Source organism: Clarias gariepinus, chromosome 18 (assembly GCF_024256425.1).
Source record: "Clarias gariepinus isolate MV-2021 ecotype Netherlands chromosome 18, CGAR_prim_01v2, whole genome shotgun sequence".
Taxonomy (NCBI): Eukaryota; Metazoa; Chordata; class Actinopteri; order Siluriformes; family Clariidae; genus Clarias; species Clarias gariepinus.
Genome location: NC_071117.1, coordinates 17425001 through 17451237, shown reverse-complemented (window position 1 = coordinate 17451237; position 26237 = coordinate 17425001). Strand labels below are relative to the sequence as shown.

General features: G+C 40.3%; 3 protein-coding genes across 6 annotated transcripts in view; 2 read left to right on the top strand and 1 right to left on the bottom strand.

Moving 5' to 3' along the window:
- The first annotated feature begins 60 nt into the window (after window positions 1-60).
- Window positions 61-1813, top strand: atp5md (ATP synthase membrane subunit k). The gene is made up of 4 exons (XM_053477510.1): window positions 61-160; window positions 446-536; window positions 1520-1620; window positions 1710-1813. Exons 2-3 carry the CDS (start codon window positions 450-452, stop codon window positions 1607-1609), a joined length of 177 nt encoding a protein of 58 aa, XP_053333485.1. The 5' UTR covers window positions 61-160; window positions 446-449; the 3' UTR covers window positions 1610-1620; window positions 1710-1813.
- taf5 (TAF5 RNA polymerase II, TATA box binding protein (TBP)-associated factor) lies at window positions 1809-13391 on the bottom strand. Of its 2 annotated transcripts, none has more exons than XM_053477509.1 (11): window positions 12815-13391; window positions 11137-11362; window positions 9234-9549; window positions 8716-8879; window positions 8432-8567; window positions 5969-6089; window positions 5719-5848; window positions 4711-4875; window positions 4433-4610; window positions 2374-2551; window positions 1809-2271 (listed from the first exon to the last, which is right to left on the bottom strand). In XM_053477509.1, the coding sequence occupies exons 1-11, from the start codon at window positions 13332-13334 to the stop codon at window positions 2054-2056; spliced, it is 2352 nt and encodes a 783-aa protein (XP_053333484.1). In that variant the 5' UTR covers window positions 13335-13391; the 3' UTR covers window positions 1809-2053. The 2 variants fall into 2 exon arrangements, with proteins under 2 accessions (XP_053333484.1, XP_053333483.1); XM_053477508.1 differs by having other exon boundaries at window positions 11137-11368; window positions 12815-13390.
- Window positions 13392-16871: 3480 nt separating this feature from the next.
- gsk3bb (glycogen synthase kinase 3 beta, genome duplicate b) overlaps window positions 16872-26237 on the top strand; it is a 32579-nt gene continuing 23213 nt past the window's right edge. Inside the window, exon 1 of one of the 3 annotated variants that reach the window (XM_053477033.1) lies at window positions 16872-17788. In XM_053477033.1, coding sequence (XP_053333008.1) covers window positions 17698-17788 — 91 coding nt within the window. In that variant the 5' untranslated portion in view covers window positions 16872-17697. Of the gene's footprint in view, window positions 17789-24945; window positions 25031-26237 lie in introns of those variants that run through there. The other 2 variants (XM_053477031.1, XM_053477032.1) reach the window with 2 other exon arrangements.

Here is a 26237-nt window from a genome sequence, read left to right as displayed (position 1 = left end):
GATTGACGTTAAGACGAGTCAGGAAGCGTTTACAGGCTAAACCAATCACAATCTCTTATTTCAAGAGGTCACCGAGGGGGCGGAGCTTCCTGTTTAGCCCTCGGTTGTTGCTCGGCTTCTGGGATTGAAGGGCACGAGCTCACTGCAAACACTTTGCTAGGTGAGGAGCGTTACGTTTCGGACGATTATTTATAAAATGTGCATTTTAAATGTTTATAGTTTGGGAAAATATATATAAAAAGGTTCAGTAAGGATAATAATGGTGTGTGTTGCGTGTCTAGGGGAACACCATAACGCTGTTAGCATAGTGTTAGCTTAGTCATAACCGCTGGTGTGATGTATGGCGTTAGAAAGCTGAAGAATAAGGCGCTGCGCGTGCCCGCTTGTTTCTAAAAGCTCCAGGTTCACAGCATTAATCAGCACTTTAATGTGTTTTTAACCACAGCATCATGGCAGGACACGACTCCGGAACACATCACCAGTTCACCGGCATCGCCAAGTACTTCAACTCCTACACCATCACAGGAAGGAGGAATGTAAGTCATGACCTTCTCTTGTAGATTTTTTAATAAAACACTTGTAATCAGGTGAGGACGAGGAGGTGTAATGACAAAAATTTGTCAAAATTATTAATTCATTATAATTATACAGTCAATTATTTACAGCGTTTCCCGAGGTTTCATTCATTGCCACAGCAGTTAAACATATGTAATGGATGACCTGCAAGCGTGAATGTTGCCACTATATTAAAAATTACACACAGAATACTCACACACACCAATGGTTTTTACTTTAACACTAATTGGAGTGAGTGGTTTTTACACTTGCATTTTTTTTTTTATGTAGTCTATATTTACTGTGACACCCTTGGGATTTTAATGATTTTACTCTCATGTAAGTTTTTTTTCTTTTTTTTTTTTTAAACTCTCGTGCGAGTGTAAGGGGCAGTTTATTTAAACTCTCGTGCGAGGGGCCGCCTTTTTACTCTCGTGCGAGGGGCCGCCTTTTTACTCTCGTGCGAGGGGCCGCCTTTTTTTTTTTTTATGCGGGTGCGAGGGGCCGCCTTTTTACCAATTACTCCTCCAAACCGATTCATTTAAAGCACTGCTACAGTGTTTTTAGGTTATTGTTGCATAAGTTACTAAATTTGGACACAAAAAAAAGCTTTGCGCTCACACCATGGTCACATGATTATTGTACACCGTGCACATTCGCATATGGGTTGATTAGATGCAGATTTGATGCAGACAAAGCGCATTACTTGTACTCGCAGTACTCGTATATCAAGACCTCACTTGTTTAACAAGGTACATTTTATTTGCTTGTCTTGCAAAAAATTTGCAGACCTAGTTACTTGCAATGCAACGTTTCAGTGTATACAAATACCGTGTAGTATTTACTGTAAAGCCAAACTCCATGACTATCGGATTTCAGCATTAACAGTAATTAGGTTAAACCTTCATTTCGGTCAGTGTTTTCATTAATTAAATTATTTTTTGCACTTGTCTGTCCTTCGCAGTGTGTCTTGGCCACGTATGCCAGCATCGCCGCTATTATCCTTTTCTTCAAACTAAAGCCCAAGAAGGAGAAAGCTATAACGGCGAGCTAATGTATTATGAGGTATGACCACTCCTGGCTCTTGTCTGAAACTCTGATCTTGTTTTAAACACCAAGCTTGATCAGTCATTATTTTTCTTTCTATTTTGCAGGTTTTGTGATTATTGTTGTATAGGATGAAGATTCAGTGGTCTGGTGTCTTCAGTCACATGATGTTAAAAAATAAAAATTAAATAAACCTTGTACCAAACCCCAATACATAGAAAAGTTTTATTTACACAATTATAAAAGACTGTACAGTTCAGGAGGCTGGAGTGACAAGCCAGTATGGCACCGATGTGTAACGTATTTAAAAGTCTGTATGTGCAGAACTGATTCAGATACACACATTGTCAGTTCCTTTACTTTAATGCCCGGTTGAGCAACATGGTTCCTCTTCGGAGGTGTCCTTTAGGCAGTGTTGCATGATTCAGTAATAAAAATTGTGTTGGTGGGTTCACTGGGAGTTGTATGCGCCGGCAGCCAGCAGCAGGTTGCGTCTGGTGAAGTGGACGTGGATGACGGGTGTGGATTTGGTCAGGTACGTCCCTAGTATTACCTCCTGAGAGTTGTCGGGTAAGTGAATGTGACCTGTGGTGGCTGTGAAATCGTCGGTTTCCACATCATCGACTGCCTTGGTGATGTCCCACAGCCGGACCGTGTTGTCCATCGAGCCTGCAACGAGGAGAAACGCTCGGTGATTCGGATGTTATGCAGATATGAAACCAAATTCTGGCTCGATTATTAGCTTGTTTCGAGAAACGTCTCACAACACACCTGAGGCGAGGATCTCTCCGTCCCTGCTGAACTTAAGAGCGTAGACGGTGTCGCTGTGACCCTTCAACTCGCCGATCATGAGTCCGTGGCCGATGTCCCACAGCAGAACTCTGGCATCGGTTGAGCCAGACACCAGGAACTTACCGCTGGGTGAGAACGCCAGTGAGTGGACCGGTCCCTAAAAAACGAAATGTTCAACAATTGAGAGATTCAGAAAGTAACTGCAGTAAAGACGAGTATTATTTTACAAAAAAACAACAAAGAAAAGGCGTATATAACACTGGATTAGCCTCCAATCTGTTGGGTCTGTACATGCTGATAACCTTTCTAGAACAAGCAACTGTCACTGTAAATCAAATCTTAGATTTATCCTAATGTCATTGTTTAACAGATTGTTACTATAGTAACAGCTAATTCACGTGGACATCTAAATCAGTTAGACAATGCAAGACGATAAATGAATTGTAAAAGACTTCAAGACTACATCTCTCCACGGGGCTGCTTACAGTAAATCGCATCACACTGGATTCAATTAGTTTCCTTAAATAGCACTCTCAAGTGTGTTCAAATCTATAGGTGCGCTCTAAACTGTCTGAAGAAGTCTGACTCCAAACCGCAGGGAGCGAAAATGTTAAGTTCAGTAGCCTAAGTTCCCTGATGCTTAATAAAATGTTATTTATATGGTGCCTTTAACAATGTCTCAGTGTTTGATAGGCTTCACAAAATAAAATACATATGGAAATGTGTATAAAACAATGCTCAGTTTGTTCCTGTTGAGCAAGCTAAGGATGACGGCGGCGGCATAGAAAAACTCCTTGAGAGGGCAATTGAAAGGAGGCACCAGTTTTAAAAGTAAAACGACACCACACGTTAGAACCTTAAAGGCTTTTCCCTCTCTTGAACTCAGCTGTCCACATAATTTTCAGCTTTCAACTAACAGATTGATCTAACTTTGAGTATAAAGGGGTTTCAGATGATGATAATGCCATAATTTAATTATGGTGTTTTAAATGGGGGCGCTGTTGAGTTCGTAATGGAGTAGGACACTGTTTAGAAAGCTCTGGTAGATTTGTCTCAAATACTGTTAATTTGCGCTGTCCAGTCTTATTTTCACTGTTAATGCGTCACGTCACAATTGAGGCCTAATCCACAGGTCGCGGCGTCACCTTCATGTAATTCTCTGCCTCACGCTGAAGCTCGAGCTACGGTCCCTTTCGAGGACTGAAATCTATACATACTGAATAATAAAACTGTAAAGTCTGTATGTTAAAGATACTTGCAAAACTAATAATTTTGGGGGACGTAAGAGGAGTAATAGAACACATCAAGACGTTTTTAAAAATTTTTGTCTGCCTGTTTAATACACGCATCACGTAAAAACTACTGAACAAATTTTAATGGGGTTTTCACAGGTGTATTTTGCCGAGCTTGAGGTAACATACACGCGTTTCACCGCAACCAGCCCAAGGGAAGAGAAGATATCCTTCTTTGAAATTTAAACAGAAAACACCCTTTCGTTAGAAAAAATAATAAATAAAATTATTAAATCAAACCTTGAAGAAATCATTAGTTCACCTTAAAAATCAACAGATGGCGATGTAAATGTTTTAATACACACTTATGAGTGTGCAAAGGAAATTTACATAAATCTCACACCCTCATTCCGCAACGCTTAACACTAGATTTTAGTTCATTCCAAACTTTGAAAGATGGTTCTATACGTTTTCTTTAAAACCAGGTAATGACTGTGCACTTAAATTCGATGCGAACATTACAGGCTGAATTACAGGCTGTGAAGACACAACTGGGAAATGATAAGGTTGACATGGATGCCAGGCTGCTTGTGTTAAAGGTTACCGTAGAGATAAATAATAAGCCACATTATCATACTGTCTATTTGATTAAACTGGAGAATAAGTGTGAAGATTTGGACACAGGATCACGGCGTAATAATATCCGGATAATCAGTGCTCCTGAGGTATTGTGAAATGTGTGACCAAGTCAAATGAAATCTCTTGACACAAGGCTACAAGCAATTCTTTCATTGTTTAATTTTTACCTTGTGTCCGGTAAGAATGCGGACGCAGTTGCCGTTCAGGACGTCCCAGAGGCGCACGGTGCGATCAGCTGAGCCCGTGGCCACATAGTTTGAGTTCGGGTGGAAGCGCGTACAGGTGACGTCAGAGAGATGTCCGGCGAATATACGCAAAGGCTGGTGATGGTCAGTGGCCCACAACCTACAGAGAATGACAAGCTTGTTTAAAATATGACCAAGTAACTAACACGTCTTCAAATTTGCTACTATTTCACCAAAAATAAGGCTGTGAATTCTCTTACCGCGCCACCCTGTCGTGTCCTCCAGACACAAAATAGTATCCATGTGGGGAGAACTGAGTGTCCCACACCGGGTAATTGTGTCCCTTATAAGCTACCAGGCAGGTAAATGTCTGCAAGCTCCACAACCTAATGGTGCCATCTTCTGAACTCGACAACAGATAATTCCTGACAGACAAATGGTGATAACATCAGGAACCCCAATAAAAACAGTATACATTGCTGTGGTAGAAGAAAAATAAAACACTAACTTGTTCTCTTGACAACTCAATACTGTCATTTTTCTATACAGGTAATCTCCGACTTACAAACGAGTTCCATTCCCGGAGCATGTATGTAAGTCGAAATTGTTCGTAAGTCTGATGACGCGAGTCTTGTACGACTTTTGACACGAATATACAATGTAAAGCATATCAATCCACTTGACTTAATCTCTTTCCCCTTTTCCCACACTGCCATCATGTGGTCAAAAACAGTAATCACGCCCAAGTAAATTAATCTCTCAGTGCAATGTAACGGTATTGTCTCTATGCCTTTAAATCGTGAGGGGAATCCCTTACACCATTCCATTTTGTCTCATAGCTTCCACTAACTATACTGGAATATGAACTTTGTCTCTCTAAGGATTTTCCGAAATTAGGATTATTTACCATCGGGACAACTTTACAGGACAGCCATTTGTGATTACTGTGCTCACGGAATGATTCATTGAAACCGATGAGGCTGCCTCATTTCTCCCGCACGTTCACAATATACTGGACATTTTATACATTTACTTACACATTAAAAATATTGTACATAATTTTAAATATTGGTATCTGGTGCACTGTATTGTCTATTTTTTTGTACAATACACATGGGGTACTTCCTTGATTTTTTCATATCTACGAATATTTATAGCTCTGCATTTTCGGAAATTCGTAACTCAAACGTTTGTAAGTCAGGGACTACCTGAAATCATGTTTTACTTTATAAATAATGCACTTCAACTAATCAGGCGTCTGCTCGAACCTGTCTGGACTGAAGCTGACGGCGTACACCGGCCCACTGTGACCGTACAGGATCTTGGACTCGCTGGCTGTTTTTTCGTCCATGATCCTTTCTAGCACGTCATCCGATTCCTTATCTATGAGGCTAAGATCTGAAATAAAGAGAAGCTCCAATGTGAATAACAAAAATACCCGTCACAATCAAACCTACACCGCTTAACACAAACCATCTCAACACAGCTCGCTGAAAACGTTTCTGTGTTCGAGCTCACCTGCTGCGGATTTGACCTTGCGGAGTTTCTTGGGTGTGACGCTCCAGACACGCACCGTAGAGTCGGCATAGCCTCCTGCTATCAGACTGGAGTCATCTGTAATGTCTACGGCTGTCAGACCCTACCATCAGACATGAAATAAGAAATTTGAAATAAGAAATATGAAATTTAAGCAATTTTCCTCTGGGATTAATAAAGTTATTTGAATCTTGAATCTTTGAAACATCAGTTTAGCTGCACATCATCTCCAAACCAATGATCAAACATTAAAACCTGGTGTCTTCATGAGAATAGATAAGATTTTAACTAGATTTTAGGGAGGCACAGTCATGATAATATAGTCACTCAAAATTTCTTAAGCATCTAATAAGCATCTAAATCAACTAAGTAGCAATATCGCTCACTTTATGATTCCATTTTTATGTTTTTATGTATCCATGGACACATTTTGTAGCTATAAATAAAACAATCTGAGGTTATATTAGTATATTTTGTCCTATATACCTTTTGCCTATTTTACAAATGAACAATAAGTCATTCCATCAGTTTACTAGAAAGCAAATAATATAGGGAAAAAGTAATGAAAATCTGTAGTCCTGAAGAGCAACATTTTACGGCATGCTTCTTACTAAATAGTAAATAAGCCACAAAGTTTTTTTTTGCTACAGAAACTGCTCGGCTACAGTATTTAAAAAAAAAAAATAATTATGTACTTGTTTAGTCCAATGAAATGCTTTCCAAAAATTATGAAATACCCTCTCTGGTGACAACCTTTGGTCTAACGAACATCATTTCAAGATCAATATATTTCATATATCAAGCTCAAAACAGATACAACAAAATGATTAATAATAATAATAAACAATTGGTAGTAATAATACACTGCCTGGGCAACAAAAAAAAGGTTAAGTAATTGGCCTGCATCAAGCAAAGAAAAGAATTAAGGAGATTTTAAATTACTGGAACTTAACTGGAGTGAAGAGCTCTTCTACACATCATCAAAACCTGTGCTGAACTGTTAACTTTGTTAAAGAAATGTGGTCGGACAAAAAAAAAATCATGAACAGAGATCACTTAAAACAATTGGTGAAGGTGCATGGTTAAAAATAAATAAATAAATAAGAAAACCACTTCTTAGTGAGAGTAATCAGAATAAAGGCTTGAATTTTCTAGGGAGCATAAAGATTGGACTTCAGAGTGATAGAAAAAGGTCACCTGGTCTCATGATCGCAGACTGACCCTACTCAATTTCGATGGAAGCATTCGTGCAAAAAGCGATGCACCAATCATGCACAGTGCCCACTGTACAAGTCTCTGGAGTCAAGTGTTATGATTTGGTGTTGCTTCAGTTAATCAGGTCTAGATTCAGCAACTTTATTAGGCAAAGTGAAATCAGCTGACGACCTGAATGTACTAAATTACCAGGTTATCACATTTATGGAGTTATCCTTCTCTAAGGCACAGGCAGATTCCAGGGCCCGTATGCACAAAGCCTCTTAAGCCTAAAAGCTGCTCCTAGTGACAAAATTCTAAGAAAATTCTTTAAACTTTAGGATTAAATCTTAGAAAAGATAAAAAGGATTCACGAAACATCTTAGCACTAAAAACAGCTCTTACGGTAAAAATTGTTGAGAGGAGGACTTTTAGGAGGATTAAGAGTTTCTATAGCAGAGGACAAAATGGCGGAAATATTTTCCAAACACTGAACATAAAGCAAAAAGTAAACACTGCTCTTCTGTCCATTTTGGTTTTCTTTTTGTTGTACGTCCTTCCAGAAGATTGTTGGCTACATACCATCCAAAAGTGCAACTTAAATAAACTGTCCTACAATCATGTAAACTGGTAAAAATATGAGCCATTTTGCTCCATAAATCTAAAATGGATTACAAGTAATAAAATCAGTACGGAAAATAAATGTAAGAACTTAGTAAATAGTAACTACTGTGTGAAAATTGGTTGCTTTAAAAGTAGACACATTTTCAACATTCCGCTGTTTTATTTAACCTTGACTACCAATCACAGGTCTTAAATTGTTGCATCATCCCTAGCAATGGGGTCAACCACACCTCCTCACTAAGATAAAGGTTTTTGTACATTCCTTACTTAGAGTTGCTCTAAGACGCTTACTAAATCACTTTTAGTCTAGGAATCCCAGCTAGGACTTTTTAGGCTAAGATAAGAGCTCTCTGAGAGAATTCTAAGAATCTTTGTGAATACGGGCCCTGGACTTAAATTATCAGAGAGTGGTTCTGGGAGCATGAGGAATTGTGTGCTGTAATCATAGCTAAAAGTGAGTGTGTGCAACTTTTTTAGCCAGGCAGTGACTAAAAGTGTAAAGAGGGCTGTGGTAATGAGCAAGCTTCACCAAATTTGGGCAAAATAGGCCTTTATATTTGTAATTAAAGGAAAATTTTAAGCAGGCCAACATCACATCACGATACACAGCGACAAGCATGATCTTACCTGGTAAGCGTTGAGGAACGTGTAGAAGCAAATGGACGGCAGACTTTCCAGGCCTAGACGAAGTTTCTTCGTGGCTTCTTTCATGTACATGATCTTATCCAGTTTATCAGAGTCCTTTAGTTCTGGTAGAGGAATCCTACACATCCAGCAATACAAAAATAAAAATTATAAAATGCTCAATGGAGTCTGTGCTACAATTATTCTGATCAATTAAGAGTAAAAATCTGATTATATTTGGTTGATCTTTATGAACATCATATGAGGCAAATGAGGCTAAGTCACACCTGTTTTGCTGCGGTGCGTTCGGGTCCTGCTTCTTGCTCTTTGAACCCATGCTGTCCTTCTTGGGTTTCTTCTTCTTGGGTTTGCCCTCTTCGTTCTCAGCCTCCTCATCTTCATCGTCGAGAGGGACCTCGATCTCGGGCTCCTTCAACAGTCCGTAAAACACCTACAAAAAAAAACAAAAAAAAAAACACAACATGCCTGGCTTGTTACCAAAGAGAAAATATTTATCACTTTAACCCAACTAACTTCAAGAATGGTTTTTAAGTTTCTAATGGATAAAAAGTAATAAAGGATGAACTAATATTACATTTCAAACTACACTGAAATGCTGCTTTCATTTTCCAAACTTGGAGCACTGTGATACAAAGCATTATACCTGGCTTTTTCCTTTTTTTTTCTGGTTGATAAACTTGAAAAAAAAAAAAAAAAAATCCCTAAAGATGAATAACCTGATAACATACACCATCTCACGTGTTAATCTATAATAAATATCATCATAATCGTTCTCTCTGCTCACCTTGGCTTTGTTGGCCTCTCGGCGTGCCTCTCCAGCCAGACTCCCGGACGTGCTGTCGATCTGACTCTTGCTGCGCGGCATGCCATCAAAGATGTCGATGTAGAGGTGCTCCTGGATGATATTCCAGATCTGGTTGTTCTGCCGCTCCTGCAGGTGCCGCTTTAGCAGCTGGTAGGAGTCGCGTGAAATGCGCAGCACAAAGCGGCTGGTGCGGAAATCCAGCAGTGTCTCGTTGCCCTTCATGTGCTCCTTCTTGGTTAGGCCCGAGAGCACGCGCAGATCGTCCAGGTAGTAGCATTCCTGGTCACCGCTGAACCTGGAATGGACCACAAGGATAAGGCTGAGGAACTTCTGCGTGTGAGGTCATAATATTAGATGAGACACCTCTTTTACTAACTTTGCCTCATCTAAGGCTTAGATTAACTAATGCCTCATAATCAGTGGCAATTAGCAATGAAATTACTAACAATTATTTAGTACTGTACTTATTTTATTTATGTGGTCTCCGACTCACGAACAAGTTTCTTTCCTTGAGCGCGTTCGTAAGTCAGGTTTGTTCTTAAGTCTGACAAGATGGGTCTTAAACCTCTTTGACATGAATATACAATGTAAAGCATACCAATTTACTTGACTAAATCTCGGTACCCTTTCTCCACACTGCTGTCATGTGCCTCTGCAGCTTTAAATCGTGAGGGGAACCCCCCCAAGGAAATATACAATATACCGGACATTGGACTTTTTATATATTCACTTACATACTGAAAATATCGTATATAATTGTAAATATTGGTATCTGGTGCACTGCAGTGTCTATTTTTTGTACAATACACAGGAGCTACTTCCATGATTAAAACAGAAGTAGAACTGCAGTCCGTTCTGCAGAAATTTGTAACTTTAATATTCATAAGTTGGGGACTACCTATTAATTTTTTTTCTTACTATTTGAATGAATATACGCGAGGTGCTACATTAGAAACAACATTTGTTGTTTTCCCCTAGTCAGTATTTACGCACTTAACTACGCAATGAGCTTACTATACTTTACTATGCGACAGTTAGTCCCGACAGCACAAGCTGATTGGACAAGAGGCATTCCAAGAGTGGTAATAATGGACAGTAACAACATTGAAACATTTAACTATACTTATCCCTTTGTATTCTAGGTGATCTACAGTGATTAATTACACAACTAGCGGTTGCAGCACCGGGTGAAAGCAGGTTGGTGTAGAACCTGTAGGACCTAGTACTTGATGTGTTGAACGAGTGATTGTACACCCTAGTGCACTAGCTTCCCATTTAATGCTATTTGGGATTAAAAAACCCGAAAGTTAACAGAGCTGATATTCTATGCGTGGTATCTTTTTTTTTCCAATTCCTCCCCGTCACTAGGGGGCTCCACATTAAGCTACTACTACCACTCAGGTGGGAGGGCGAAGACTATCACGTGTTTCCTCCAAACCATGTGTTGCCAGCCAATGCTTTTGCTCACGCACCGTTGGGGGCAGCGTAACACACTCATAGGATAGCGCTATTCGCTCCTTCAGCTTGCGTGAGCTCTCAGACGCCCCTGCTTGGCTGTAAAGCAGTGATTAATGCGGGAGCACGAAGTACCTCTTATCCTTCCCCTCTGAGAGAGCTCAGCCAATCAGCTCGGGAATGGAACTAGCGATCTCCGGATGATAGGGCTAGTGCTTTACCACTGCGCCACTCAGAGGCCCTTGTCCATTCCTCTAGGAATATTAAAGGTCAGTTTTCTCAACATTAAACTCGAACTCCCCATTTCTCACCCTTTTCAATAGAAGTCTATATTTAAATCCCTATCCAGATTAAGAAAGGCATGTCACAAATCTATGCAACGGTGTATTTTGAAAATTTTATGGAGAGGTAGGGGTGCATGACTCACTTGTCGAAAAAAGCCTTCGCTTCGCTTTCATGGTTGTTGTAAACCAGCTCCAGATACATGTGCACGAAAAGCGGGTAAAAGAGCTGCGACAGCTCGGCCCTGTGACAGTCCAGCACTGACTCGATAAACTTCTTCAGCCCGCTGTAGTACACCTGATACAACGAGGGATCTCCCTGCTGGCTGTAGGCCGACAGGACAACGCTGACATCCGGCTGGTCCTCCCCACCTGTAGCTGAAACACCAGTAAATAGAAAAGGAGAGCAGTCAGACGTGTGCAACACAACAGTACAGCAGATATTGTGATTTAGTAGGGTGATACAGAGTCATAGTCTTATATCACTGGATCAATACTGAAACTTTCTATTCTATTACTTTTCAATTTTGATGGCAAGTCAAAACATTATACTTCTATTGGCCGTATGTCTTAATAGCGCTTTCCATTCAAAGCCCCTGTCACTGCTGTGCAGGTGTGAATGTGTTACATCAGTTTATTTGTAACTGCGGTGTGAGCAAAAAATTATGCTCCACTTGTGATTTGCACGAAAGAAAAGCAGAGTGCGGTAATTCTGTTTTTTTTTGTTGTTTTTTTGGTGGTCTCAGGGTGTAACTGGTGCCGAAACAACTCACGAAAGAGTAGAACTTAGTGCTCTAGTGTTTGGGTATCTGCAAACAAAATTTGGACAGATAAGCTAGGCAAGATGAAACTTTCTTTAAGAGAATCATTACTGGTGATGAGAACGAAAACATCTTCATTCTGCGACCGAGAAAAAAAGTTAAAAGTCAACCATCAACTGGAAAATTTATGCTTACAGTTTTCTGGGTTTCAAAAGGCCAGTATTGGAACATTATCAGGAAAAGGTTCAACACTCAACAGTTCCTCATTACAGTGAGATGCTTATTGAAGAGCTGAAGCCTAAACTTTGAATTAAACAGAGGGCCGCTATCCAAGGGCTTTGAGATCTCAGCATGACGATGCTCGTCCACACACTTCTCCCCACGCTGTCGACATTCTGTAGAAACTTGGTTTTGATGCGTTACACCATCCTCCCTATAGTCCTGATCTTGTTTGGTCTGACCTTCACCTGTTTGGTCCCCTGAAAGCAGCCCTGCGAGAATGACGATTCACTTCTGACGAAGAAGTGAAGACAGCGATGCATTCGTAAAAACATTTTCAAAAGAGGGAACACAAAAGCGTGTTGAAGTGTATTGAAAAAACAAGGAGAAAAATGTTCTACAGCCAGGGTGCGGATTATTTTTCAGTCTGTGACATGTGGTCTTTCAACACAGGGCTTCGCACAGTTTGTTTACTGCAATGATGATCGTATTGAGTAAATACCTATTATACACCAACGCACAGACCTTAATAAGTAAGTGTGCTTCAAGGATGCCTAATAAAACAGCATGCTATTTAGACAGAATTATCTCAAATATATACATGAGGACAACTTAAATGATGATCACAACCTCCTGAGACTGTTTGCATGTATGTTAGTTAATGCGTTTTTGTAATCTGCATGTCCTCCAGCGTCACAGGAATGCTTTCATCTCATTCTCGGACTGGAACCCTATACAGGTGAACTACAACACAATAATAACAGCGCACGTTCTGCTCACTATAAAGTGCACTACATGCTCCAATGTGATCCGTCTGGGATTCGGTCATGTGTCTGAAGCGCACCTTTAGCCGGAGCGGCGCTTTGGTGGGAGGTCACCCGGCTGAGCAGTGAGCTGGTGTCTCCGGTGCCGGCGTTCAGCCCCGGTGCTGTAGCCTCCGTCCCGCGCGCCTCCTCGAGCTCGTCCTGCAGTCCTGCCTCGCGCCGCAGGATCTCCACCGACTCCGTTAGGTTGTTCCGTTTCAAGAACTGCAGCACGGCGAGTAAAGTCTGCTGCTGCTCTTCTGCTTTCGGCGCCGCGGCGGCCGGCGGTGCCAGCGGCGACGACGTGGGGAGCGTTCCGCTCATCATTCCGGGCAGGTTCGCCGCCGACTCGTCGCTCAGAATGTCGGGTTTGGTTTCTTTCTCGTTCTCCATGTCGCTCGGTCCGTCATGCACGGCCGCCATTTTGCCCCGACAGGCAACACAACATCGACGTGATGACGCAGGCGAACGAAAGGAGGCTGGCGCGACGTCGGATGCGTGCGATCTAATTGGCTGAGCTCTGCCGTCGTCATGGCGAGCGTTTTTATTTCCGGCTTTCATTTCCCTCCAACTGGATTTAAAAATGCTATCATATTCAGTATAAGCATTCTGAACATTTTCTTTATGATATTTACTCAATAAACCCATTTCTTTAAATTAATTTGGCTATTGATAAAATTACTGTAAACAGAATATAAAAGAATTTTCAGTAAAAACAAAATAAAAAATATTTTGCCCCATCATGTAGTCTTTTTTTTTGTTGGCCAGGCAGTGTATGTTTAACTTAATGTAATTATTCATTACTTGATAATTACTCTTCATTCCTAATAATTACTCAAGTAAATTGTCTTTAAATCTTATCTTCAGTTATAAAATAATACGACAAATAACGTTTTTTTTATTATTTATGTCAAATGTTTTCATATAACGGAGATTGTATTAACAGCACATCTAAGCTGATTTACAGAAATAAATGACGTTATTACAAATCTAAAGAAATAAATGGTAAAAAGCAACTTCATATTAAATTGATACAGTAGAAAAGATGACTGTCCACTCACTCATCGTCTGTAATAAATTTTTTATTCTCTCCGACTTGATTTGAAAATGTTATCATATTCAGCATTAGCATTCTGAACATTTTCTTAATGGTATTTACTCCAAAAAAACATGGAGTTTCTTTAAACAAGTTTAAAAAAATCCCATCATACACTGTCTGGCCAAAAAAAAAAAAAAAAGTCTCCATTTTAGAAGGGTCAAATTATTGGTCTGCTTCAAGCAAAGAAAACAACTAAGGAGATCTGAAATTACTGGAAATGGGTAACACTTTATCACATTATGAAGGTGGCTCAGTGGCTTAGTGTGTGAATGCACATGTAAATGTTGACTGGAGGTACTACCACGGTCGTAAAATGGGAATAAATACAATGGTAATCGTCATTGGTCACCACGGTCCCTAGTTGGACTACAGAAGTTCCTAGATGGATGAATAAAACACATTATGAAAACCTGTGAGTATAATGCTGAACCGTCAACTTTGTAGTAGGAAAGTGCTCGGGAAAATAAAAATCATGAATGGAGATCACTTAGACACTTAATGAAAGAAAAAAACCTATTATTAAAGCTATGTTTACAAAGAAGGTAACAGGGAGTTGCATTGTGTCTTTTTAGATTTAGAGAAAGCATATGACAGGGTGCCAAGAGAGGAGCTGTAGTATTGTATGAGATGGTCTGGAGTGACAGAGAAGTATGTTAGAGTAGTGCAGGACATGTATGAGAGCTGTAGGACAGTGGTAAGATGTGCTGTAGGTGTGACAGAAGAGTTCAAGGTGAAGGTGGGTCTGCATCAAGGATCAGCTCTAAGCCCCTTTTTGTTTGCTCTGGTGATGGACAGGATGACAGATGAGGTAAGACAGGAGTCCCCATGGACTATAATGTTTGCAGATGACATTGTGCTCTCTAGCGAGAGCAGGGAACAGGTGGAGGAAAATTTGGAGAGGTGGAGGTATGCTCTGGAAAGCAGAGGAATGAAGATTAGCCGCAGCAAGACAGAATACATGTGTGTAAATGACAGTGACCCAGGAGGATCGGTGAGGCTACAGGGAGCAGAGGTAAAGAAGGTGCAGGATTTTTAAGTAATTAGGGTCAACGGTCCAGAGCAACGGAGAGTGTTCAAAGGAGGTGAAGAGGCGGGTACAGGCAGGTTGGAATGGGTGGAGAAAAGTGTCAGGTGTGTTGTGCGATAAAAGAGTATCAGCGAGAATGAAAGGAAAGGTGTACAAGACAGTGGTGAGACCAGCAATGCTCTACGGCTTAGAGACAGTGGCGCTGAAGAATAGACAGGGGGCAGAGTTGGAGGTAGCAGAGCTGAAGATGTTGAGGTTCTCCTTGGGAGTGACAAGGATGGATAGGATCAAGAATGAGTTTATCAGAGGGACAACCCACGTTAGATGTTTTGGAGATAAAGTCAGAGAGGCCAGATTGAGGTGGTTTGGGCATGTTCAGAGGAGAGATTGTGAATATATTGGTAGAAGGATGCTGAGGTTGGAACTGCCAGGCAGGAGGTCTAGAGGAAGACCAAAGAGGAGATTTATGGATGCAGTAAACGAGGACATGAAGTTAGTTGGTGTGAGAGAAGAGGATGCAGAGAATGGGTTAGATGGAGGCAAATGATTCGCTGTGGCGACCCCTGAAAGGGAACAGCCAAAAGACAAAGAAGATTACAGCTATGTTTAATAGTGAAAATAAGAGCATTTCCATTTTTACACAGTGTGATGAGAACTCACAGGACTGGGACTAAACAGCTGTGTGTTCACAGGAAAACCTGGTCTGAAGAGTTCAGATTGACCCTATTCCAGAGTGATGGGTACATCAGGGTAAGAAGGAAAGTGCATGAAGCGATGCGCCCATCATGCATAGTGGCCACTGTACAAGACTCTGGAGGCGGGGTTATGATCTGGGGTTACTTCAGCTGGTCAGATCTAGGCTCAGCACCATTATGGGAAAATAAGATGAAGTCAGCTGATGACCTGACTGTACTGAATGAGCAATAATCACATTTGCGGAGTTTATAGCACAGGCATATTTTAGGGCTCAAATTGTGAAAGAGTGGTTTTGGGAGCATAAGGAATCATTTTCACATATGAACTGGACACCACATTGTGTGTTGTAATCAAAGCTAAATGTGACTGAATAAAATCTTAGTGTGCCAGTCAGAGTACATTTAATTCATTCGTTACTTGATAATTACTTGTTAATTAATAATTACTCAAATAAATTGTCTTGGAATTTTGTATATTCTTTTCTATAATATGCCGTTAACCATCATGAAACAGTAAAAGAATTAAAACATTATATGTTATGTATTATACTTTACTAATAAAAGGCTATGTTCTTACTGTTTCGTGTATTTATTTATATATATTTTTTATTTGTACATGAATATGTAAAATGGGGGATTCTTACTAAACAAACTTACTAAGGCGCAATTTTATTTGTCACATACACAACCATACACATGCAGATGTATGATATGCAGTGAATTGCTTATATGACTGCACGTGACTTAAAAAGAAAGATTTCTCTCTGATGAAATAAATTGCACTAGATAGTGCGATTAAATTAAAAGCTGAATTTTCCACTAAAATATACAACAATTATAAAAAACAATATAGGCTAAAAAAATTACAATATTAACAGAAAATTACCAAAGTACAATAAAATTAACAACATAGTATCTTGTTCCCATGCCTTAGTAAGTCGTGAGTACCATGGAATTTTTTTTCACCAGAGTAAGATACATTTCTAAGGTTCCTGTACTATTTCTTTATTTTTTTCAGGATGAACAGAGATGTCAGACATCGGCTTTGCCGCATCGCCGCCACGTTCTCTCCACTCCAACACTAGAGGTCGCTCGCAGCTCCCTTTGTTGCCCCCGCCCTTTTCCTCGCACTCTTCGCTTTTGATTGGTCTGCGCAAGCTGGCGTGCGCGTGCATATCGCCCCGATTCCCGAAACCAGCTTTTAGTGCGTAACGCGCGTGCTGGATAATACATTGAGCGGCGCACGTACGCAGACGGCGTTGGGAGTTTACGGGGGGCCAGTCCGGGCGGAGAAGGAAAAGGGCAGGAGGGGAGGAGAGAACAGAGGAAAGGCTGGATTCAGCGCAGAGCGTTTTTAATCCGAAGATTCCCCACGGGGCATTCAGGCATCCGACTTCGATTGGAATTCACCACCGGAGAGCGTTTGCGAGTTTATGGATGGTGGAAATCTGGATCCGTCTATGAACAGTTTTAAATCCGTGACTGGTATTTTTCCATGTTTTATTCTCAGCGGTGTGAGTGCTGGGCGAAGCTGAATTAGGCAGCCGCCATGGCCAGCGGATCATGGAGCATGGAGCTCGTCGGGTTTTACCAGAGCTAGCTAGCTTCGCTTGGGAAACATACCTCAGATAATTTAACGTCACAATATAGTTCAGGACAAACTCGGTGTTTCTCTGTTATTTTTTATATTTTTATTTTTTTTGGAATAATTTTAGCTCACAATCCTGTGGTGTATGCTCGTACAGCTTGCTGCTACGAAGCTAGCTAACTGGCTAATACGGACAGGACGGTTTTTTCCGTTATTTTTTGAATGTTCTTATATTTTCCTGCTTGTTACGTGACATAATTCCTGACAAATATTAACTGTGAATAAGATAATAAAAAAACACAAAAGAGGAAATAAGCTCTGAGCAGTAAAGCCTCTTCACAGTCAGGAGGAATTTAGCTGAGCAGCACAGAAGCATAAGAGACAGAGAGAGAGAGGACAAGGCGCAGTCATTGCGCTGATACCGAGCTCTTCTGTGCTTAAAGATTTCAACCATCATCAGGAAAGAAGATTAAGGAACGACATCGGTTAAAAAAATAATAATAATTAAATAAAAGATGTCTGGTCGGCCAAGAACCACGTCGTTTGCAGAAAGCTGCAAACCCGCCGTGCCGCAGCCTTCAGCTTTCGGCAACATGAAAGTCAGCAGTGAGTATCAGCTTCCCAAATCTCAGCTCTTCTTTAGCTCCTGTTGTATCAAGACTTTTGACCAGCAAGTGTTATCTAAAGTATGCATAATTGTTGAGGGGGGAAAACACACGCACACAAACACACACACACGCCAGACTGCGTCTCTGGGTGTGTTACAAAGGTGTAGAAGCAAAAAAAAAAAAAGTGTCTACACTGTCCTTAGAAATCCTGTATCCTAGATGACTCAAATCTGAGACAGCGATCATTTAGACAAAAAAAAAAAAAAAGCTCTCTGATCAGGTAGATGAGTCACGTTCCTTATCATGGTGATGAATGTTGACTAGGCGTTCATTGATCCTGGTAGAGATTTGGGTGCCAGGATCTCGAGAGGACGTGTCCACACCTGGGGTTAGTATGTATCCGTTCGTACAGGTGTGAACATGGTGGCGCGCGTTTCTTAGAAAGCCTTTACACTAGAAACACGGGACCCGAACACGCCCGGGGCGTTTTCATATTAGAGATCGTTTTCAAGAATTCTTGACCCCAAAAGTCTGGTTCGTTTCGTTTAATGAGAACATACCGCACTAGTCTGCTTTAGAAGTGGTTTTAAATACAGTACAGACTTAATCGATCGAAACTATCCAGACTTTGCAAGTCAGTGAGAACACAATCTAGATTCGCTCGATGTGATCTCTAGCACACTAAAGCATAATCAAATTAGATACAAAGGCAATCGTACCGGAGAACAGAAGAAGATAGCTGTTCAAACGCGACATTACCAGCACCATCTGTATTTGCTCGGATCGTTTCCGAGAACGCTTGACCACCAAAAGTCTGGTTCATTTCGATTATACATTCGAGAACGCTTGGAGGTGGTCTTGAGTACAGTACTTGTGGTTATGCAGTACAGCTTACTCAAAGCGTTTATTACTAAACACGGTACAAAGCAATCGTGCCTGATGTGAAAACGCGTTTGTTCTCAAAGCCTATGGACGTTTAATTAGTGAGCACTCAAATGAGTTGGTGTACCCGGGCATGGTTCGAATCAGCTTTTCAAAGCTAATCGTAACAAAAAAAAAAGTTGATCGCTGTTAAGACCGTCGTGACATCATCAGCCTCACCCGTGTCTTGTGATATCCATGTGCCTGCGGATCTCCTTATCCGAACTCCACGGTAATGACTGATGCAGTAGAAAAGCAGTTGAGAGGGTGTAATTTTTTTGGCAGATTGTAAACCAACCATGTGCATACTGCCATCTACTGTAGCGGAGTGTGTAGTTGGTACGGAACAACATGCCTTATTTGTGAAAACAGCCTCAAACCTGTTTCAGAGTCACGAATGGCAGGTGATTTGCCTGAGCTCTCTTTTCAACTCACCCAGTGTGGTTAGTTTGGACACTTTCATGTCATGTTTCACCAGATCCGATATCGATAAATGATGATTTTTTCCATCCATTATGATTGTTCCTGTGTGTGTTTGTGTGTGTGTACACACAATATATTTATTCAGAACCTGTGAGAATGCTCAGGAATTTCTCAGCCATCTCAGCTGCATCTTGCATGCTCCTAGTGTATATCAGTATTACAGTGGCTAAAACAACATCGATACTAACAAGCGATTATAATGCACACACTCTCACACACACACACACCAGTGATGCATATTCACAGATCAGAGCAGTGCAGGATAACAGCCCAAGCTCCTCAGGGACCTCTGACTGGTGTCCAGTTGCTAGAGCGAGTGTGGATTGGCTGTGTACTGATGTACTCTGCTGCACTAAAGCATAGCTGCAGCCATCATGTGGATTAGGAGATGTAGAAATAATTGATTTTACATTTTAAATGCTGTGTGTGTGTGTGTGTGTGTGTGTGTGTGTGTGTGTGTGTATGTATGTATGGGGGGTGCCAGTGTGTCTTTATTCCAAACACACACATTAACTGTGTACCAGTTTGTGTTCTATTCCTACCATTATGTGTGTGTCATGCATTTTAGGAAGAACAGGTCACTGAATTGAGTTGTTGGCTTTGTCCCAGTTGACCTTTGTATCCTTGTTAGTAACATTTTTTCCGCATGAAGCTTTCTGGTCTTAGGGAGCTGGGTTTAGGTTTGGGGTGAAACAGGTTCTATATGGAGATGATGCTTGGTTAAAATGTTTCAATGATATTTGCTTTAAACATCCTTTAAATTTCTTTAAACACGGAATGAGTAGTAGATATGGAAATAGTTATACAGAAAACAAAATAACATACTTTTTATTAATATTTTAATAGTATTTTTTTAGATGAATACCATTTACCTTTGGCCTCTACAATTACAAAATAAATGTATAAAATAAATTAAGTATTAAAATATTTATACAAGGTTTTATTCCTGAAGTGTGTAATATTTTTGGCTGACTCTGTATATACAGTTGGTATGACTATTTAGAATATTTATTCAATCATGATGCAAAATTGTATTAAAGATCGACTCGGCACAATGGTATGGTGAAGGTGTTGAATCGGATGATTCCAATTTGTAATAACCACTAGTTTAAAAATCATCACCTGGCAGGCCGAGCAAAGTATTTAAGTCAAGTGCTTGAAAAAGCAAATATCAAAAAGATTATTTTTATTTATTTTTTGTATTGAGGCATTTTTGTTCTCTTTGCAAAGACTCGTCTCATTTGTTTGCGTGCACTAGTCAAAATTGGTAACTTTTCCAAGCGCCGCTACAAAAACAAAACACTTATCACTCTAGAATCTTCTCACAATGTTGATAATCGCATCATATGCTTACTGCTGTTTTTTGCTTCTCCTTGTAAGGAGTTTAACGTATCTGGTAAATAATATTAGTGCAGTATGTAGTCATACATGAAATCTTGAGCCCCCCTCAGTTCTTCATATTAAATGAAAGAAATGGGAACAAATGTTTTACTGTGACAGGCTGTAAAATGCCTAAAGAAATAATAATTTCTTTAATTTTATATGAAACAACCTCAGCAGCAACCTCCTTTCCCCTCTCGTCTGTTCCAACCACCCAGCATTTAGCATCACTAGTAAACTGATCATCTGTCATCATTTGCACCTGTTTCTTACTGGTTCATGTTTTACCTTAGATGTTTTTTTTTAAAATGTTTTTAACAAACACATTCCTCAGAAAGTGGTCAGGTACATGGAAATGAGAGCCAGAAAGAGAGCTTTCAAGAATCTTGGAGAACGATTTGTCAAGACCACCTTAATACGAGAAAGTCTGGCTCTTTAAAAGAAAATATAAAACAACAAGGAGCGGCTCAAGACTTTTGTACAGTACTGTACGTTAACTGTGTCACCATTTTTTTCCTTAGGGGTTCTTATACGCACATTACAAGCTCTCGGGCTCATAGGCCGAAATGCTTGATTATAATTTGCAGTTGCAGTAGAGTAGATGTGCTGCCTTGCTCTGCTTCGCACTTCTGAGAAAGATGTAGTGCAGGCAGGCTCTGCACGTGGTTGGTAACGATGCAGAAATCCCACTGATCTTTATTACGGCTCAATCAGCCTCCTCTGATGGAGCACGCGTTGCCGGCTGGCGCGGGTCATCAGCAGATCAGCGAGCTCTTTCAGCTTTAATGTGCACAGAAAAGAGAAAGCACTGCCAAAGCTGTTGCCTTCATTTACTGGCTCTAAACATTTCTTTTTTCCACTGGAAAAGCATTTTCTTTTAAATCTGGTAAGGGGGATCGCTTGCCATAACAGGCATGGGCAAGGGTGTACTAATTGCCAAACTCGGGTTCTACCTTGTTTTCATAACTCTTCATTTGTCAAGTTTTAATTTGCCTCAGATTCCTGTTCTTGGTTCAGAAGAGTAAAACTTGTTCTCTTGTTGCTCATCCACCGCATACTTAAGCAACATCATACAAGAGGCCGTGCTGCTGTGCTGAACATCAGCACTCGGGCTGTCACTTAATGCCTGTGGTCACATCATAGCTTTGTTGATATTCAGTACAGCAGCATGACCTCGAGCATGATGTTGCTTTTATACAACTGTCCTGCAATCGTTGTGTATTATCAATATACTTTGTTTATTTAATCAGTTATTTTGCACTGCCAACACATTTTTCTGCAACTGGCAGGCCTAGAAACTGGCGACCAACAGTTAGTGCAAACATGGGTGAAAACATGCACTATGTAGTCAAAAGGTGGGAAGAATGAATCATGGAGATGGTGGACAGTCCTGAAAATCATAGGAGATTTATTTTTAGCTAACTTCTGGGGTTAAATCCCAAAATAGCGGTAAAGAGCATGTTGTACCCTTGTCCCCCACACTCTGTAGTAGAAATAGGCAATTCAGTTATGTATTTTTTTATTTTTTGTCGCAATTCGTGTATTGCCACACTAAGTCCAAAATCTCAAAGAATGACTTAGGTTTACCCTATTACACATATGGGGTGTTAAGGGCCTTGCTCAAGGGCCTAACAGTGGCAGCTTGGTGGTGCTGGGGTTTAAGCCTAGGACCTTCTGAATAGTAGTCCACAATCTTAACCACTGATCCACTCCTGCAAACATATTCACACGTTGGACGAAAAAAGTGGTTCTAAAGTGTCTCGTCTAAATATGCATATGCATTTATATTTTTAAATACAATATTATGCCCTTTTATGTAGTGTCAAATTAAACTACATTTTGTAGTTTATTTTTGAAATTAAATCGTTCAATGTAAGATGAAACTTGGCCAATTTAGTTTTCACGTGAAAAAGACATAAACCTGAAAAAGTGTATTATTTAAAAAAAAAAAAAGATGAATTTAACATGGTTATGGAAACTACAACCAATTTAAGCAAAGATTGTTACAGGTCACATGCTTCTAGAAGCTTACACCAATTTTAGTATCAATACTCATAAAGAAATATGAATAATTTGTTTTTTAAATTATTTAAAGACAGTTGGGATGCGGGAACAAAAGTGCCATTTTGGGGCCGGTATTAAATCACTTCAAAACAGCTGAAGTTAGCAACCTGAAATTTTTTGGGAAGCAAAGTTTTATTACTTTGATGTTGCATGAACGTCAGAAGGTTCTTTGGCCACACATCTTCTGTATTATGTGACTGGTTTTGAATGTGGATTTTGGTAGGGAGCTGCTGTAAGACCTACTTTAACCCATGCTGCAATCAGCAGTTAGTGTAATTAATCATTATTAGAACACCTGAGATGTATTGATGTGTGTGTACATATAAAGTTAAATGTCCCAGTGCTGTTATCGACTATTATCACCAGTCGTGGAATGCCTCTTGTCCGATGCTAACTGTGGTAGAATGTCGGTCCTGAGATGCTTTTTTTTCTCACCACGGTTATGAATTATGAAAGTTTGTTTTGCTGTAGCCTTCCTGTCAGTTTGATCCAGTCAGCCTACTGACCCCTTCCAATGTGTCTTCAGGTTTGTCAGCCCACAGATCTAGATTTTTTGTTTGTTTTTCACACTGTTTTGTCTCGTTGTACATAAGTGAATAACAAACTAAACATCCTGCAAGCAAACATGTCTTAATAAAAGAAGGCAGGCCAGATGCACAAAACTTAGTTACTTCCTTTGTGAAATTGTTCTTTAAAAATGTTATGAAGCTCCTGATGTGTTTTTTTTAGGTAAGCAAAATTATGTGTGTATGTTTCTAAAAATGTCGCTCGAACAGCTGATAATGAGATAAAAGGTGAAGGAGAAACATATTGAGCTCACATATGGGTGTAGGTAGTGTCTGTGTTGCACCACCTGAACTCTTCTTTAGTGTGTTGCAGGGAGAGAGAGAGAGAGCTCTCCCATAACCAGACCTTAAGAGTCTTCAGCTGTCTTAAATCACACACTTGTACACATTCAGACTATTTTTGCAGTGGATGTAACTGTGTAGTAAAATCCACCCTAAGAATGAAGTGTATTTACTGGGAGAATAGACAGAGGATGCTATTAGCGTCAACCAGTGTCCCACGGTGCTCAGTGAAGAAGCAGGAGTGTAGCTTTAATTTAATTTACTGAAATTAAAAATGCTAACAATCTAGAGATGAATGATCGTTCAATACACGCAAAAAAAAAACAAGATGTACTTGAAGACAATTCTTTAAGTCAGAATCATGATGCATAAAATCATATTGTTAATGTTAACATCAAGGGAGTTGTGCAGGGCAGTGGTGGCTCAAACGGTTAAGGCTCTTTGTTATTGATTAAAAGGTCGTAGGTTCGAGCCCCAGCACTGCCACTGTTGAGCAAGCCTGTTAACCCTATCTGCTTCAGTTGTGCTGTATCCTGCTTCTTCCTAAACTCTGACCCCAGCTTCCTAATGGGGATTAATGATAAAATCTTTTCACTATGCTGTGATGTGCATGTGACAAATAATTAAATGTTTAAACTTAAAACAAAATGAGGAAGACCACATTGTGTCAGACAAGTTGGTTCCGCTGATCCCAGTCCTCTCAAGCTGTGCTGTGATATCACCAAGACCCTAGTAGTAGACTCCTGTAAACTGCAACAGGGTCCTCCATGGATCAGACGTCCTTGTTCAACCCATAGATGCTTGATTGCATTGAGATCTGGGGAATGTGAAGATCAAGACAACTAAAAAACTGTCTCTTCAGTGGTTTGTGCTACAGACCAGACAGGAGAACCTTTACTCCTCATACCCTGCAACAGGGTCCTCCATGGATCAGACGTCCTTGTTCAACCCATAGATGCTTGATTGCATTGAGATCTGGGGAATGTGAAGATCAAGACAACTAAAAAACTGTCTCTTCAGTGGTTTGTGCTACAGACCAGACAGGAGAACCTTTACTCCTCATACGTCTTGGGTGTCCATGATCCTGTCTTTGGTTGACTATCCTTTTTTTTTTTTTGGACCATTTTTGTTAGGTTCCTACATACAAGGAACACCTCATGAGACCTGCGGCTTTGGAGAAGTTCTGACCCAGTCACCTAGCCGTCACGATTTTTAAAATTGTGGTTAATCAGTATATATAGACTGACAGAAGGATTAGTGGGATACACACACATTCTTCCTCTGTTAAGTTTAACCCTCATCTCTTTAAGCAGGCGTTCCATTAAACTAGGTGTGGCTTAGCCAGAGGTGTGTGTGTGTGACTTCTGCTGCTCCATTTTAAAACCAGCATGTGTTCAGACATGCTTCTTCAGATCTCGCGTGCGTGTCTCAGGGGAGCAATATATTTTTTTTCTTTCCCTTTTTTTTTTTTTAACATACAACTCATTTTGGATCATATCGGTAGTCCTTAATGCAGACTTTCACTGGTTGTAAATCCATCAGAGGTAAGGTATTCTCATTTTAAGAAATCTGAAGGAGTGTGTAGTGGTGGATGTTGTGGTAGAAACCAAGTGTGTGTAGGTGAGACAGTTTAACCTTTTTTTTTTTTTTTGGATGCAAAAAGACTCACAGTAACTCTAAAATCCAATGGCCTGGATGTAGAAATGCTGACTGCGTGTCTGTGTGTGCGTGCGCGCATGTGTGTGTTTGTGTGTGTGAAGGTTAGATGTGTGCGTGGGTGTGTACTCTGACCCCTCACGTGATACAGCTTAGCCGATGCTTTAAGGTCTTTGTCCCCTGCATTACCTGTACTAAGCGTGTGCAACAGGAAATAGTCAGTCGCTTAGAGGAAGAAAAAAGAAATAAAGAGCACAGCGTCTCGTTTTAGAAAGTCGAGTTAGACTTTAATTCTAGCACGTTGTTTATTAAAAATTTCTTGAAGCTTTTTTTAAGTAGCGTGAACGAGCCTTGCTAGGTTTCATTCTCTCAGCCTTATAGCCGATCTTTACATTCTTAGGCTGGTCTGACCAGTTCTGAATTTTTATACGAGGTGAGGTAGTGCTACCGAAACAGTACTATCTCTTTCTCTCTGTGTCGCAGTTAGATTGTCCTTAATAGTAAAACAATAAGGTTAAGATATTTAAGTTTCCTTTTTTTTTTTTTTTTTACTTTTAAATGACCGATGGATGATGTATGACGACGTACAAGTCAGCAGGAAGTCAGCGTCACAGGCCATCCGGCTACATGTCACTGATCTCCTCGACTAATTGAAGGAATCCTATTTAAGCAGCGAAGAGATATGGGAAATGAAGAGTGTAAATATAAAGACAAAGGTGGGTTGTGTGCTATTAATATTATATATTATTCATATTTTCTCAGTACACCAGAGCCATGATCAGACATCCTGAGACATGTCTGAACCACTGGCCTCCCAGGAACTCTTCTAACAGCCCAAACATGTAGAAATGGCTTTGTGCGGGGTCAGGATGTGGCCACTAATGTGCAAGTTGTGTTGTTAAATGATCATGTGTACAGTCCCCACATACAGAAGCATGTCCTCTGCAGGTTAATATCCGTTGTTGTTAAAGAATTAGGCGTTCCACTCGCCGAATGTTCACGGGAACAACTGCTCAGCCAGAAACGTCATTTACAGGCTTGTAGTCTTCTTTAAACCCTTTACACCGTTCAAAAGTTTTACCGCAGATAAGAGTC

What these genes read in the sequence shown, in the direction of transcription:
- atp5md (XM_053477510.1), top strand. Translation starts at nt 450, where the DNA reads ATGGCAGGACACGACTCCGGAACACATCACCAGTTCACCGGCATCGCC. An exon ending in CCATCACAGGAAGGAGGAAT is followed by an intron (nt 537 to 1,519) that starts GTAAGTCATGAC and finishes TGTCCTTCGCAG; the next exon opens with TGTGTCTTGGCCACGTATGC.
- taf5 (XM_053477508.1), bottom strand. Translation starts at nt 13,334, where the DNA reads ATGAAAGCCGGAAATAAAAACGCTCGCCATGACGACGGCAGAGCTCAG. An exon ending in AAGCGCCGCTCCGGCTAAAG is followed by an intron (nt 11,369 to 12,814) that starts GTGCGCTTCAGA and finishes CTGGTGTTTCAG; the next exon opens with CTACAGGTGGGGAGGACCAG. An exon ending in CAAGGTCAAATCCGCAGCAG is followed by an intron (nt 5,849 to 5,968) that starts GTGAGCTCGAAC and finishes TCTTTATTTCAG; the next exon opens with ATCTTAGCCTCATAGATAAG.